The sequence below is a fragment of the Acipenser ruthenus genome, chromosome 10, assembly GCF_902713425.1.
Source record: "Acipenser ruthenus chromosome 10, fAciRut3.2 maternal haplotype, whole genome shotgun sequence".
In the NCBI taxonomy this organism is placed as follows: Eukaryota; Metazoa; Chordata; class Actinopteri; order Acipenseriformes; family Acipenseridae; genus Acipenser; species Acipenser ruthenus.
In genome coordinates, this window is record NC_081198.1 from 43,864,363 (window position 1) to 43,881,102 (window position 16,740).

General features: G+C 36.2%; 1 protein-coding gene across 6 annotated transcripts in view; it reads right to left on the reverse strand.

The window, feature by feature from the left end:
* LOC117408899 (myosin light chain kinase, smooth muscle-like) overlaps positions 1–16,740 on the reverse strand; it is a 97,124-nt gene that overhangs the window by 6,500 nt on the left and 73,884 nt on the right. For all 6 annotated transcript variants that reach the window (XM_059032338.1, XM_034014330.3, XM_059032339.1 and 3 more), the window contains 14 exons: positions 16,325–16,522; positions 15,319–15,565; positions 14,624–14,704; positions 13,505–14,337; positions 11,982–12,098; positions 11,198–11,281; positions 6,882–6,932; positions 5,187–5,314; positions 4,549–4,702; positions 2,885–3,187; positions 2,500–2,535; positions 2,311–2,407; positions 2,000–2,203; positions 278–495 (listed from right to left, as the gene is read on the reverse strand). In XM_059032338.1, the coding sequence (XP_058888321.1) occupies positions 278–495; positions 2,000–2,203; positions 2,311–2,407; positions 2,500–2,535; positions 2,885–3,187; positions 4,549–4,702; positions 5,187–5,314; positions 6,882–6,932; positions 11,198–11,281; positions 11,982–12,098; positions 13,505–14,337; positions 14,624–14,704; positions 15,319–15,565; positions 16,325–16,522 (2,751 nt within the window). The remainder of the gene's footprint in view (positions 1–277; positions 496–1,999; positions 2,204–2,310; positions 2,408–2,499; positions 2,536–2,884; positions 3,188–4,548; positions 4,703–5,186; positions 5,315–6,881; positions 6,933–11,197; positions 11,282–11,981; positions 12,099–13,504; positions 14,338–14,623; positions 14,705–15,318; positions 15,566–16,324; positions 16,523–16,740) is intronic.

Genomic DNA, 16,740 nt, shown 5'->3' on the forward strand with positions numbered 1-16,740 from the left:
TTTAAATAATGATGGTGATACAGTGACTGGTTAGAAATCTCTTAGTGAAAAGACAAAGGCTCTTCCTCAACTCTAGAACAAAATTTTTCCAGCGCTGCAGAGAATTCAGGTAAATAGGTAAAGTATAATTAAATAATGAACTGCTTTAGGACCCTGATGGAGGTTTAATTGGTCCAAAAGGACAATTCAGAACATGGCTGGAACAAACACCTGGTCAGAAGGGCTAGAATTGCCCATCCCTGATTTAGACAAAACAAAACAAAACTACAGTTCTTACCTAATCGTCTGGCAAGTCCAAAATCAATGAGCTTGATTCTTGATCCTGTCTTGTTGACGCACATGATGTTCTCTGGCTTCAGGTCCAGATGCACGATCCCCTGCTGATGGATGAACTGAACCCCATCGGTAATCTGCTGCATGTACTTGATAACTTCTCTTTCCGTTAACTCAAAGTCTTCGTCAATGATTCTTTCGAAGAGCTCTCCTCCAGAAATACTGTTATCAAAAACAGGTATCAAAAAAGACAACATTCATCACATACTTTAAAACAAAAAGGAATGCGGAAAAAAAGCTGAAACAGAAAAAGCTGAAACAGAACATCCATCCATTGTCCCAAAAATATATATAGTAGCTTCATCTTTCAAAAATCCATCCAAAAATACTTGTACTTAGAAGTCCCTGTTTCACACTCACTTCTTAAGCTGCAACACCACAGCTGGCTTCCACCTAAAAGTCATGTTCCACAGATACAGCGTCCCCTTATGCTCTGTGCTGGAGGCAGTTTTAACTATTTTGTTTTAATGTTTTTGTATCAAATTCTATTTCAAGTTTGTTTTGTGCTTTTTTAAATTAAATGAAATTCTTAAAAAGCACAGGGCATAGGGAGACACTAAAACCTGTGGGAGCATAATGCAAGAAAATATTTTAGCAGTAGGATCACAGCTATGGCTGGGAATGTCTTAAAAATCAATATTGATAGCTACAAAAAAAATAAAAATGAAATGTTCTACTGCACCAGGCTGTAGGAATCAGAGATGGCACTACCAAAGCTAATAAAAGGTTTAAAAGGCTAGATTAATAAAATCCCATCTCCTGCACTGCTGGACAAAGACCGTCTCTATTGTTCCTCACAAAATGTTGACAGTACTACTAAACAAAGCCTATATCTCATCATCTCTAACCCAGCAGAGTTAATTCCTAGCAGCCATGGGGATTGTCAACTTAATAATGCACAGTTGTTAGTGAAACCTAACTATACACCTGGTTATATGTAATTAAAATAGTGTGGAGACTCTTTGACTTGGTATGTCATAAAATAAATAATAAAAATTAGTAATGAAGTCATGAAATGTAACATCTATAAATAAATTTCTCAGACATCTGCAAGTTTCTGTTTTCAAATGTTTTTAGTACTGTGAATAATGTTTCAGTAGTAACTATGTACCGATACAAAATCTTTTTTTTTTTTCCATGTGGTATGCCAGATGGAAACATATTTCAAGGAAATGCTTCATTTATTTCTATTTTTATCTAGACACTGTTTTCTATATATGGTCTAGTAGTGGAATTCACTCTGATCTGTTCAAGCTGAGTTGCAGAAACAGCAACCTCGTTTTGGGAGTCTTGCCTGTTTATAAACAGTATAATGACATGTCATTTTAATCTGTTCTTTCTATTAAAATGTATGCTTGTTTGTTTCCACAAACAGGAGAATAAGGGCATGTATTAGTCTTTAATGTTATTTAGAGGTATCCTGTATCCCAGCTGATTTATTATTTTGTTATGTTTGATTCCATTTCAACAGATGCACAAATATTGAATTAAAACTGTTAATATCATTAAGCTTGGACATGCCAGTTGATGGGTTATCAGCTTTTGTACCAAACTCATGGGAATCAACCTGTTTCCCAAAAGTTTATAGTTATTAAAAGCTTGTGTCCAAAAGGTTTGTTTCAAGATATTCTGCAAACAATTTTGAATCAAGGTACAGAATACTCACATTTCCATAACCATGACAATGTCAGCTTTACTTTCAAAGGCATCTATGCACTGTACAAGTTTTGGGTGATGCAGGTCGTTCATGATTTGTATTTCTTGTCTCACACTTTCTTTATCTTTAGCTGAATATGCTCTTATAAATTTTCCTGCCCAAATTTTTCCAGTTTTCTTATCAGACAGTTTGAATACTTGTCCGAATTTTCCCCTAAAAAAAAAAAAAATACAGATTATTTTTCTGCCTTGCACTGGGTGTACACAAAGCATATTCTGAATCAATCGATTAAATGGCAGCATTAGGTATGTGGTACTTACGTGCCGAGTCTTTCTTCAATGTTATAAAGTTCATTGACCTTTTGATTTGTATTAATAGTAACATTTCGATATTCTGGCTCAGGATCTTTGTCAGCATCTGGAATTAAAAGTGATGTTTTGGTTACAGATGGCTGTCAATTACTATTTAAAAGTTTATTAAAGCCAATCATAACAAAAATCAATAGTTACCATCATCAGAAAGTTCTGCTTCTTCTCCTTTAGTTTCTACAAAAAAAAATAGAAAAAAATGAACACATAACAAAAGCAATTTGATCTGTTCAAGCATTTAATTAATATTTAATAACAAACATTTAGAAATCTGATTTTACATGTGCAAGATCACACATTTCTTACATCATTGAAAAAGAGGATACTGCAACAATTCAGTTCTACCTACAACACAAAAGAGTACAAAATAATGTTTTGCAGCATTGTATATTACTACTGTATAGTAGATTTAAAAATGGTGTTTTATAATGTTATAATCATTCAGTTATTACTATGCAACAGAGTAATAATCATACACACTCCACATGACTGCAGTTCATACTGTTGACCACAAGACGGCGCTCACCTGCTGGCTTTTCCCCCACTTTAACCAAGTCAGACTCTTGGCTTGGCTCACTGACTCCATATACATTAGCAGCTCGTAGTCTGAATTTGTACTCCCTATCAGGCAGAAGGTCCTGGATATTGTAAGATGTGCTACAGCAAGTGGCCAGGTCTGTCCATTGTTTGTCCACGGAGTTCCAGATCTCCAAGGTATATGACTGCACTGCGCTTCCACCATCGTATGTGGGACCATACCATGATAAGGTTAGGGCAGAGCTTCGGATATCTGATGCACATGGGACTCCAGCTGGAGGTTCAGGTTTATCTGAAAACATATCAAATACTGGTTTGGATACTTTAATAATGGCAAAATAAATAATGAAAACTACAGCACTGTGGTCAGTAGTTTCTAAATACAATCTAAAAGTGCACAACCGTTAATAAAAAACGAGCACAAAAGGTAACTGACATTAGCAAAGGTTTTAGGTCAGCAAGTTTATTCATGCTTGGTTGAGTAGGTAAACGCCTTGGAATAACATTATAAAATATAACAGAGTAGTAGTGTCAGTCTCGCTTTGGATAAAAGCGTCTGCTAAATGACTAATTAATAATAAAAATGTAATGACATGCCATAATAATTGCCATGATTTCATTGTTTTGTTTACTGTTACATAACTAATGAGCATAAATAACTGCTACATAACTAATGAGCAGCTGCATGTGATTATAAATACCATTTTGCATGATGTTTACATGGTGAGTTGCACATCTACTTCCAATGCAGATACATAGCAGTTGGAAAGTAACCATATAATCCCATTCCTCTTGCTGTTTAGTTATTGTAGGCACTTAATCTTATTTAAGACAAGCTGGACACAATCCATGCTGACAGCAATGGCAAAGCCTTTCATTTTAAATTGATCACTGGAAGAAAATGAAGCCATAAAAGGCCATTGCAGAGCTCCACAGCGAAGAGCTGCTAGAATCCAAAATGTTCCCATTTACCTCTTCTAACAAATTCTCAGCAACAGAACTACAATAAAAACCCTTTTTAAATTAACAACAAGAAAAGGAACAATCAGATAGTTAGCCTTTTAAGGGCTGATCAGTATGCATGCAAGATGGAAGCTGGTCTATGAGCAGCAGCTTTTGTTAATTGAAAAATATCAGAAGGATTGACCTAAATGGCTATGAAATACAGTTTATTTTCTTGGTGGGGAAGTGATTCTTATTTGTTTACAAGAAATATCATTTTTCATATAAAAAAATAATGCTTAGCCAGAAAGAGTAACAAAAAGCTGGACTATTAAATATGTCAGTTTGAGGCTTAGTGAAACCCTACCTGTCACTATGGTATTCTGTGTTAAACTTATGAAATGAAAAAAAGACAGTTGTGTTATGATACAAAGGGCACTATTTTGAAGTGTGTCTCCATTTTGAAAAGGAAATTTTAAAAATATGATTCAGAATAATAACTAATCTGAAACTCAGTTGTTTCTTGCTAGTTTTATAATATTCATTCAGAAAAAAGGCGGCAAACTTTGCATTTGCTTATAAATAATGTTGTCGTCTTTCTCTAACAACTCACCCTTCACAGCTCTATTCCAGACTGAAAATGTGTCAACAGTTGTATTCTCTATATTTATAACTACAATATTAGGTTTTTTTTATTTTTATGAAACTTACCAACAATTGTGATGTTGATCTGAGCTTGTCGGCTGCCATGCTTATTTTCTAACTGTAATATATAAAATCCACAGTGTTCGGGTTTCGTTGGAGAGATGGTTAGTTTGCTGGTGGTCTCTGTGTTTTCTATTTTTATGGGTCCTTTCTCTTCAATCTGTAGATTTTAAAAAAGTGATACTTCTTTAACAAATGGCTTTCCATAGTCATGAAATCCTGAATCCCTTAACCGAAAACAAAAATTCTAAATACAATGACCAAGAAAAAACTATTTACAGTACGTATATGTTTTGTACTGCTACAGTAACAGTCTTTTATAAACAGTGTATAGCAAAAAAGCTATGGCAGACTGCAATGTAAGTGTATTATTTTGAAGTTTCGGCTTTTCAAAAGTTCCAGCTAGTTTACATAATAGAAATTAAATCTGGGGGCAATGGTGAACCTTTATCTTGAATAAATCTTCCATGTATACAGCGGAAGTTAGCTAAATTAGTCTCTACAGCAGTAAACTATCTATGATTTTAATAACTGTTTCATGATAGACAAACCCTGTCTTCCTTCCTGTGTACTGGTAACCATGACTGTTTAATAAATGCTTCAGATGAGTATGCAGAATCAATCCAGCATGTAGGTAAGCTTACCTGTTTTTTAAATTTTAGCCAAGTGCAGGTGATGGGCTGCGTTCCCCCAAACTTACAGAACAAATCTACAGGTTCCCCAGCACGAACTTTCATATCATCAGGGAACTGAAGTATCTGAGGAGGGATAGCTGTAAAACAATTGCTTTAAATTAGATTTTGTACAGGGAGGCACAGTGGGTTAATCCACAAGCCCTTCACCTCTGTACATTTTAAATCTGTCATATGGGAAATGAGTGTGACAGCACACAGTACACTTAGTCTTCAGTAAGCAGTAGTCAACTGAATGTTTAACTATTAGCTGTACAGAAATATCTCCCACCTTACAATGCAATGCTCCCAAGGCCAGGGGATCCATTTATATACCTACATGCTACTGTGGTATGGATATGAGTATGGGTATGGATATAGGTATTGGTATGGGTATGGATATAGGTATGGGTATGGATATGGGTATGGATATGGGTATGGATATCGGTATGGGTATGGGTATGGGTATGGATATAGGTAAGAGTATGGGTATGGGTATGGGTATGGATATGAGTATGGGTATGGATATAGGTATGGATGTGGGTATGGGTATGGGTATGTATGTGGGTATGGGTATGGATGTGGTTATGGGTATGGATATAGGTAAGGGTATGGGTATGGGTATGGGTATCGGTATGGGTATGGGTATGGGTATGGGTATGGATATGATATGGGTATGGATATAGGTATGGGTATGGGTATGGATATAGGTATGGGTATGGATATGAGTATGGATATGAGTATGGATATGGGTATGGGTATGGATATGAGTATGGATATGGGTATGGGTATGGATATGAGTATGGGTATGGGTATGGGTATGGATATAGGTAAGAGTATGGGTATGGGTATGGGTATGGATATGAGTATGGGTATGGATATAGGTATGGATGTGGGTATGGGTATGGGTATGTATGTGGGTATGGGTATGGATGTGGTTATGGGTATGGGTATGGATATAGGTAAGGGTATGGGTATGGGTATGGATATGGATATCGGTATGGGTATGGGTATGGATATGAGTATGGGTATTGGTATGGGTGTGGGTATGGATATCGGTATGGGTATGGGTATGGGTATGGATATGGGTATGGGTATGGATGTGGGTATGGATATAGGTATGGGTGTGGGTATGGGTATGGATAGAGGTATGGGTATGGGTATGGATATAGGTAAGAGTATGGGTATGGGTGTGGGTATGGGTATGGATGTGGGTATGGATATAGGTATGGGTGTGGGTATGGGTATGGATATAGGTATGGGTATGGGTATGGGTGTGGGTATGGGTATGGATATAGGTATGGGTATGGGTATGGGTGTGGGTATGGATATAGGTATGGGTATGGGTATGGGTGTGGGTATGGGTATGGATATAGGTATGGGTATGGGTATGGGTGTGGGTATGGATATAGGTATGGGTATGGATATAGGTATGGTTATGGGTATGGGTATGGGTATGGGTATGAATATGGGTATGGGTATGAATATGGGTATAGGTATGGCTATAGGTATGGGTAGGCAACTATCCAAAAATCAAATGCAAGTGGAAATGAACCTATCTGACCCTCAAAGACAAAAGCATTAATTTATTTAATTGGATTTGGAGTCAAAGTACTTCAGACACACTGGTGCTGATGTTCTTTTATTTAAAGGGAATCGCATTTTTACCTAATTTAGGAGGTGTCTTTGGAGCTGGTTTCTTCTTTATTGTAGCTTCCTCTGTAAAACAACAAAGACTCAACATCAATATATAACTAACAGGTATTGTAGGATGTATTAAAGTGCTGGATCTTCCAGATTTCTTAGTTTCATTTTAAATCAGAATGATAGAAAGTGCCAGAATTAAGTATTGTAATAGTAGTTATAAATTTTCCTCCTCATGGGGGTGTCTTTAATCAAAGTGAAAAGAGTGGCTGCAGTACTTACTGTACTTGAATTAATCTTTCCTGTGCACACTTTACATATCAAATTGAGGTCAGTATGATTTGGCAGAATTACGAAGTATATATATACACTTTTACGGGAAGAGTCTTTTTTTTTCTCCCACTATAAATAAATAAATGGAACAGGACTAATGGTCGTGCTTCAAGTTTAACTCAAAAGGGTAAGAGACCAATAACGCATAACTCCAGAGTGTAGGCTATAAAAAGACATGCTGTTACTACAATTAAACTTTAGCTACATTGGAACTGCAATTGAAAATCACTGTGGACTCTATTAGACCAACTAACAGTCTAACATTCGTCTCAGTTCTCTATTATTTAGGGAGGCACTGTTAACTGTTCTCTGCTAAATGTTCGTGGGAGTAGGCATTCCCTGCAGCTTATGTCCTAGAGAGTTTTCCTTTTTTGGTAATACTAAATATAGTACTAAACTACCCAGGAAGTGGCTTTCTGCACTATTTATTTCATATTCCATCACTGTCAATAAGCAGTCTGTAGTAAAAACAGTTACTGCTTCAAGTAAAACAGTCACAGAAGACAGCAAATGTGATTTCATAAAAACAAGGGCCACATATTCATTAGTATGTATTTTTGTGGTAGGCAGTGGTACAACTGAAAAAGCCAAAATGCATTGTAGATTCAGCTTTGTTTGACATTAGCCAGCTAACTAATAAGATTTTACCATCTCTGCATTAGCCCCAAATAGAAACGTTGGAGGATTACACTGATTCACTGAAAACATACACTGTCCTCAAAACTAGCTTTGGTTTCACAGTGTATGTACTTGCATGTTTATTTTTCATAGGGGCATTTTAAAGTTCCATGGCAATTATACAGGCAGGAATGTACTGAAACTGTACAGAATGTATGAAGAGTATGCTGGCTTTTTTTTACTAGGCAATTTACTGTGGATTTCCACCAATCATATTTACAATGGAAACTGAACAGTCTGAAGGCCATAACTGAATACTTTTAAGAAAATGTGTTGAATCAAGCCAGTATGGTTCAAATATAATAAGATTCAATGCAACACATTATTGTTTAGGAAAATAATGCCGCCTTTACTTTACCATAGACCACAATTTACTGGGGATTTCCATCAATCATTCACAATGGTAACTGAACAGCCTGGAGGCCAGAGTTATACACCGTTAGGAAAGAAAGAATACATAAATAACTGAAGTTATTAGTAATTGTAGTAATGAATTGATTCACTGTCAAACAACAGCTTTATGATTGGTGTGTGTCAGCCCGTAGTACATTAACAATTCTCAAGGACCACGAATTGCCGACCGTAACACTTAAAAAAACCCAAAAGAACAATCTTAAACTGCACCTTGCCACTGAGAACTGTGTCCTGATTTCAATTCAAACTATATTTGTCATTTTTTATCTAAAAGATCCTGGTATATCAATATCTCCAAGTGGTGCCTATCACTTTATAAATCACTCCAGACCTTTATATTATCAGTCATGTATAGTAAGTGTTTAGAAGATCCATGCCAGCACTTAAAAGCTTAAAGCTGCTAATTAGATTTAACAAACATAAATATCACTGTCAGCTAGATTATCTAGTCAACACTGTGTCTCCTGCCACCACACTCCTACTTACAGTGACCTTAAACAAGTCATTTTTACTACAGCAGTTAATGTGGGTGCAGTAAGGATCCCACACAGGCATACAAGCAATGCTACAGTTTTGCTACTGGAGCCCTTAACACTTACAATATGTTTTTGCGAAAAAATAAATAAATACACTGGATATTTTTCTTTACAATGCCTACACATTTTTTCACGCTCAACATGTTTCGTTTAGATGTTGCATACTAGTTCTATAAAACCACTGTTGTAACATTTAAAACAGTAAACATATAATAACTGTGGAAAATATTGACCTGTAGAGCTCTGTGTCCAGATGTAAATACTTCTTCAGGCCATTGGGCTCATGGTATTACTGTGCCCCCTAATTCCAAAAAACAACACCCACAAGGGTTACTGTTTTCCACAACGGAGAGGATAAAGGAGTGATTATTTGTATTGCATTGCAAACAGGATCAGTGTGGTGCTTGTCTACAAGTTCCCATGGATATTTTTAAAATATAAATGTCTAACTGATGTTCAAAGGGCAATAAACACTGGATAGAAGAGGTTAGCAGGTGTACTTGTAAGTGACCACATTTGAGAACATCTAGAATGGGTAAATGAGAAGTAACATACTTGTAATGAGAATCAATCCTTTTTTTTTTTTGTACTTGCTGCTGTATGTTACCGGTTGCTACGGATCAAGGATATGAGAAACCAAATCATGCACCAGCTACATTAAAGCAGATGAGCTGGCACAGACTTGAATATTTTAATCACCACACCACACAGCCCTATATAGAAGTTTTTTTTCCAGTAAGCTGCCAGTCCATGCATGAAGAAAACAGTTTACAGAAGCTGCTAAAGTATTCCCAGAAAGGAACAGGGACCCATCTTATAAAATCAATCTTTTATTACCCAAGACCTTTTATTAATAGCTACAGCTGGTCATTTTTTAAATCCCATGAATATGAATCAATAAACAATGTGTATGCTGCAGCAAAAACGTATTTACAACATCCTTAAGCTCTTGTATAAGCATATATATATATATATATATATATATGCAGTGCCTTGCAAAAGTATTCAGACCCCTGACCAATTCTCTCATATTACTGAATTACAAATGGTACATTGAAATTTCGTTCTGTTTGATATTTTATTTTAAAACACTGAAACTCAAAATCAATTATATAAGGTGACATTGGTTTTATGTTGGGAAATATTTTTAAGAAAAATAAAAAACTGAAATATCTTGCTGAAAATATCAGCACTGATCTGTTTTAAATATATTAACATTAAGGTTTCAAAGAAAAACACAAGTTTATTACCTTGAACACCATTATATAGTATATTATAAGCTGTCTAACAGTGAATTGTCTTTGAACTGCATACAAATTAATAAAATATAAAGGGAGAACTGTAGTAATCATTTTGAAAGTAGATGATTTCCATCATTGTGTTCGAATATTCCTGCAAGAGGTAAGACTGCACTCCGCACATGGATCCACACAGTACACAGACAGACTTAGCGCTATGAGTCAGATCCCTGTGCAGGTGAAATGTAGCTAAAACTTGGCATTCATTGAGGGATTCACCATATCTGTGGGGTTTCTTTTTGGATGGTGAGATTCCACCGTAATTCTCGTTAACATGAAGCCATGTCATAGGCTTTGTTCTGCCTAACATCACAACTGACAGAATCTAACAGGTGTCAGCCCAGGAAATGGATGGGCAGATAAAGCTAGAATTCATAGTCCTGTTCTGCATACTTCAGGAAAGTCCTAGTCAGCTACAGAGGAATTTACTTATGATTAATGCTAGAAATATAGAACAGAAACTCTTCTGGACTTTTTTTTTTTTATCCTCCCAGATGTCACTTGTTAAAAACATATCTACTTACCTACTTATTTATATATGTACTGTTTTTTTAACCACATCTTTTTTAGAGAAAATACAATGGTGAGTAGATATTTCTACAACAAATATCTGAATGTAACTACATTTAACTTTGACATCAATTTTAGTTCCCAGTACATTGCTGAATATATGAGATGAGAAAGATGTAATACATTTGCTTCAAAGGCTAAGATGAAGCAAACCAAAGATTCAAAGCTATCTTTCAATAACAACCTCAGAGTTTCTTTTTTTTTTTTTTTTAAGTCAGCCCCAAGTGCATTGCTAGTTAACATTTATGGAACCAAATGATCATTGATACTAAGATGTTAGTGAATTGTGAGCACATACCAGTCCTTTATATAAATGCTACCATCAGAAAGCTGAACCACAGTGAATCTGCAGTTGATTGGCAAGTCGGAGTCCAGGGTTATAACAACACTGTGTTTTTTCACACGCTATAAAGAGACCTCTTAAGGACAGCTACAACCAGTGGGAACATTTCACAATTCCTAAACAGATCCTTTTTTGGAAAGGGAGGAAGCAAATATTTTAGGAACTTACTTTCTGTAGTTGGAGTTGAAGGCGTGCTTTTGGGTTTTTTGGCCTTCTTATCAGATAATTTAGAAGGATTTGCATCAGAAGGATCTGAAAAAATATGCATTGGTTAAAAAGGAGTTAGTTACTTGGTCCAGAAACACTTTTACATTTTAAATTATAATTCTGTTTTTGTAACCTTTGCAATGGATGCTCATTTCAGTTTGATCTGTATTACTGGTGGATACAAATGGACTGATTTCAAAATGCTTTCAAGACCCTGATGGCAGATGGAAGCATGCAATTAAAAAAAGACGGCAGGGCTCAACAGCTAACTAGTTTGGACAATAAAATAGAGCACGCCATAACACTGTCAAAAGGGTTTAGGCTCAACATTTATTTTGTTATTAGCCGAACTGCAGATATGTTTAATAACAATTAGTGCTAAAAAATTGAATAAAACATGCTGTGTGATAATTAATATTATTATTTAAAGTATGTGAACTATATTTTAAAATGCATGAACCATTCTGACAGCTGATTAGCCTAAAATTATGTCACTATGAAGTACACACAAATTAGATTTTAGTCTTGGGGGGGGGGGGGGGCATGTCAAGGCTGCAATTCTTTACATCTTCTTATTTTGGATGGTTTTGTTATGAGACCCAAGCATTGAGTTACAGCACTTGTTTGTTGTTGAGGAATGCAAGAGAGCATTTCACAATTTAATGACAGGAAGAAGTTAAGATTATGCTGGTCACTGGGGAATTGCTGTACCATAGAGAGTTCACATGTTGCGGGAGGCACTTACCATTTACATGGACCAAGCAACAGCACTCGGCTCTCCCAGCAGAATTTTCAGCTATGCACTTGTATTGGCCTTCATCTTCAGGCAGGGCCTTGTCGATTGTGAGGGAGCAAACACCTCCTAATGTAAATGTAAAAAGTTATGAAGATCCTCTGCTAAACACCCCTTCCATATCAAATTTACAATCTGAAATTGATTTGTTGAATTGTTCTTTGAAAGTGCTTTAGAACACTGACACATGTTTTAGTTCTGCTTGCATAAGTGCAAAGTTTGCCATAATTTTTTTCATTATGGATTTTTTTTTTTGTATATAACATGAGAGAAAATACTTTTTTGTTTTCATGAACATACCAAGTAAGTTCTTGAGATTTATAACATTATCATTGGGACAAACTTTGCACTTTGGCAAAAAGAAGAACATGTACAGTATAGTGAATGAAGAGTATGGAGCAAAACAGTCGATTTCCACTGTGTGAAATCAGTCCAAGCGTTCTATAAACTAGTATACATTCCATCCAATGTTTTCAGCTTCTAATTTAAAAAAGGTTCAATATGTTTTATACCTGTAATGTTTCTTTTCATTGTTAACATATTGACAACTTTTTACACTTGTCTGTTTCAAAGCTCTTTTCAAAATGTCTGCTCTAGTGCACTGGGATTTGAGAGCTGTCCTCTAAATCACTGCAGGAAGAGCGATTTAAAAAATAAAATAAAATAAAATAACAAGTGCTCTGGCTTTTCTGTTCTGTACCACATCAAGGATCGTCATTGCTGTCTTACTTGTTTGACAATGAGGGTAATAATCCTTACACTACTAGTGCACTAGAGCGGACATTTTGAATAGAGCTTTAAAACAGAGTTTAAAGTTATAAATGTAAAAATTTGTCAGGATGTTAACAATGAAAAGGAAAATGACAGATACGTTATTTAAACAGTTGAAGCAACACATGGGTATGTGTAACGCTATATTTTTCGGAACCCTGCTACATTTATTTAAAAAAAAAGAAAAATTAAAACAGAACATTCAACACACAATTAATTGTTATAAACCGAGCTTATGTTCTGAAAGGCTTCTGAATTGTTAAATATACTCACTCATTAACTCTACTTGAGGCTTTTCCCCAAATATCCCACATGTATCACTGTATGATTACACTAGATCCCTTTAAAAGTGATTGCATTACATTTGCAGTCAATGAAGAACATTATACAACATAGCAAATATACAAATAGAAAAATATAACTACACTCCAAAAATGTGCAATTAATAAACAATATTTCACACACACTTGCTCAGAATAACATATACTTGTCACTTTTACTGATTTTAATGATTCTTGGTATTGATAAAGTTCTGTTTTGCAATACACTTGCAGTATATTATAATAAACTTTTTCAATTTACTTAATACAACATTTATATTTGTAGGAATAAGTGTAATAATGTGTGCTCTAGATGCTTCATCTATTCTAGAACTTTATAATTAAGTTATGGAAAAAAAAAAATATTAAAAACATTTATAATACCTTCCTGGGCCAGGACAATGAACTTGGATGATTTGATGACTTTTCCATCTAAACTCCAGGTAACAACCGGAGGTGGGTCTGAAGCAACCTGGCATTGTAGACGCAAACATTCCCCATCAGTTACATAAGTGTCACCTAACTGCTCTGTAAACACAGGTTCCTTCCCTATATTGTTAGATTTCTTTCCAATAATCCCACCATCTACCACAGGGCATCCATGTTCACAGTTCACATCGTTCTTCTGCTCCTTGTTGTCAGGCTGGGAGTTCTGGACCTCTTTTTTACCTGGACTGTCGTCATTATTGTTGTTGTTGTTGTTATTCTCAATAGGCGGTTTCTTTTTTGATCCCAGCACAGATCTAAAATCCGGTGCTGCATTCTTAGCTTGACTTTTTTCCGGAGTTGAAACCTTTGGAATTGATTTTTTACCCAGTACTGCCCTAAAGTCAACCTGCTGTGAGTTGTGGACTTTCCTGTCGTCTTCAGACAAGGTCTTGGGTTTGACCTGTCGCTGTAGGTTAGCCCTGAAGTCCATTTGCTCAGCTGATAATTCCTTTAAGTCCTCCTCAGAAATGCTTTTGGTTGTGACTTTCTTTCCCAAAACAGTACGGAAATCAACTTGCTCAGCCTCTTGCTGCCTGATCTTATCCTCACAGTGTTCCTTGGTTTCCACTCTCCTTTTCAGCAGCCCTCGGATATCTGCCTCATATCCTGTGTCTTTGAGATCTCTAGGGCTCTTTCTGGCAGTACCAGATCTACCAAGCCTTACAGTTCCATGAGTGACTTCACCTTCTCCTTCTTCTCCGAAAGGGTCAGCCTCTTTCTCTGGATCTCTGTAACAAGCAAAAAAAAAAAGAAAAAAAGGCTGGGTTTAAAATCCACAGAGCAAACTCAGCCTTCATTTAAAATATGTTAATCAGAGGAACAGTTCATTGTAGTATTGCATCAGTGATGACCAGTAACCATATAAGGGAACAATCAAAAACAGGCCATACTCTTTGAACAACAGCACAGCTGTATGAGGTAAACAATTTGTTTGGTCGCATTTATGGACTGGGTCTGGCAGTGCAAGAGAACAAGCAGTGAACAAACAGAACCCACAGAAGGAGTTTTACTTACGTTTGGTGAGTCTCCTCACTGGACAGCAAACCTTCTCTGACCAACAGAGACACAAGGCAGCTGCAGTCCCCAACGGGGTTTCTGTAGCAAAGGGCAGGCAGTTAGCATGAGAGCACAAAGACCCCACACACAATTACCAAATAAATGAAGAGTAAATAAATAGCTAATTATAAAAAATAAACAAATAATGCTTTTCTTCTCTAATTCCAAATAGAAATCTAGGTCCTGTTACTAGATTGTCTCACAAGAAAGTGACACAGCTCTCCAGATTCAGACCAGCTCTAGGCTTTCTAGTGTTGCTTTCAGTTTATTAGGACTTGTAACATTACTAGCTAGGCCCCTTTCATACAACCAATCACCATACATCAAAGGCTACCAAGAGTTTATATTATAATGCTAAATGTGCAAACCATATATGGAGCTAAACATTTATTTTTCCTTCAGCAGGGAATACCTCAGATGCTTGCTGTCTCTCATTAACAATGCTGCTGAAGTACTTCCCTCGGTTTCCCCTCAGTACACAAATGGATATTTATTAAACACTGTTAACCAGTGGTTTGAGAATACTGCTTAAACTTCATTCATAATGTTTAAAACAGCATTTCATAGTGTTTAAAAAAATGTAACATTATGGCACAAAAGCTACAGTAACCACTAAACACAAGTAAATGCTCTGTGTAAACTTGAGCACGTACTTCAGTTTTATTTCATATTCTCCTGCATGGTGAGGTTGAACACTCCTGAATAACAGCGTAACCAGGTCTTCATTTTGAAGGATTTCACAGTCTTCTTCCAAAACTATCTCCTGTCCATCTTTAAGCCACTGGAAATCTGGGAAGGGATCCCCAGCGATAGCGCAGGAGAGCAGAGTGTGCTGGCCAAGCCTTGCTGTTACAGACTTCGGCTTGCTAATAAACCAGGGCTGAACACCGTCCTGAGGCTCTGTAAAAATACAACATGAGCTACAAAATAAACTCCAGTGTTATGAAATCATCTACACTTATTTAAAACAACAAATCAACTGAGCTTTTTAAACAACAGGCTGCCAAATTCTCCTTCCCTCACATCTGAAGCTATTCAAGGAATTTTGTGGAACACCACAGGAATAGTAGTAGCTAATGCACTGGAATTCATACGAATTTGTGTCCATAATTTTAAAGTCTTCTTACATGTTTTCATTATCTAGATGGAGGATGAATACTTCTCAGTGAATTACATGCTACATTTAAAAACACAACTTTATGAGACTGTGTAATTTCTATGTAATAAACTTTACATTTTACACAACATATGTATGTATTTAGCATATATTCTTAAAAAGCTTAGCCAAGTTATGTGCAATGTGTACAGGCCCTCTGCTTATATACAGTAGTTGGACCCTGGCTCTGTTGTTGGAATATCTTGTTTGTGTTTCTTTCATAACGGACTATATATTGTAAGCTAATGTATCATATTGAACTGAGACCATGTTTTAAGTTAGCTTACTTTGTTTTGAGTCTGTTTACTTTTTACAACAATTAAACATCCTTGTTCTATTTGCATTTGTTACTAGATATCCATAATAGAAGACAGAAGAATATAACATGGAAATATACACAATGCACACATACTTCCCTCTCGCTATGTGAAAAGTGTAGGGTTTAGGCTAACATTGGTAAGCTTGCCAGCAGCACAATTTAAAAGCTTTGCACCATTAGGTACCTTGCACAGTTAATGTTGCCTCAGACCGCGTCTCTCCAAGCTCATTCCAAACTGCACATGTGTATTTCCCAGTATCTTCTGGGAAGACCTCTTGAATGTATAGAATGTATTCATTCCCTTTCTTTTCAAAATGAAAGTCTTCTGACTCCTGTATTTCTTTTCCATTATGAAGCCAAACAATTTCAGGTTGTGGATTACCTGAACAAAATATTAAAGGAAGGTATGTCAGTAACAGACATAGCCTAAGATAAAGGATATCACGCATTACAAGTGTTGGTACCATACAAGGTAGTTCACCGTGACCTGCATCTAAAGTCTAACAAACTGCTCATTAATAGTTTCATCAAAACCAGACAAGTGGTTCCCAATACGGCCTTCGGTGTCACGTATCAGCAGCACAGTGATGTAGATATGAA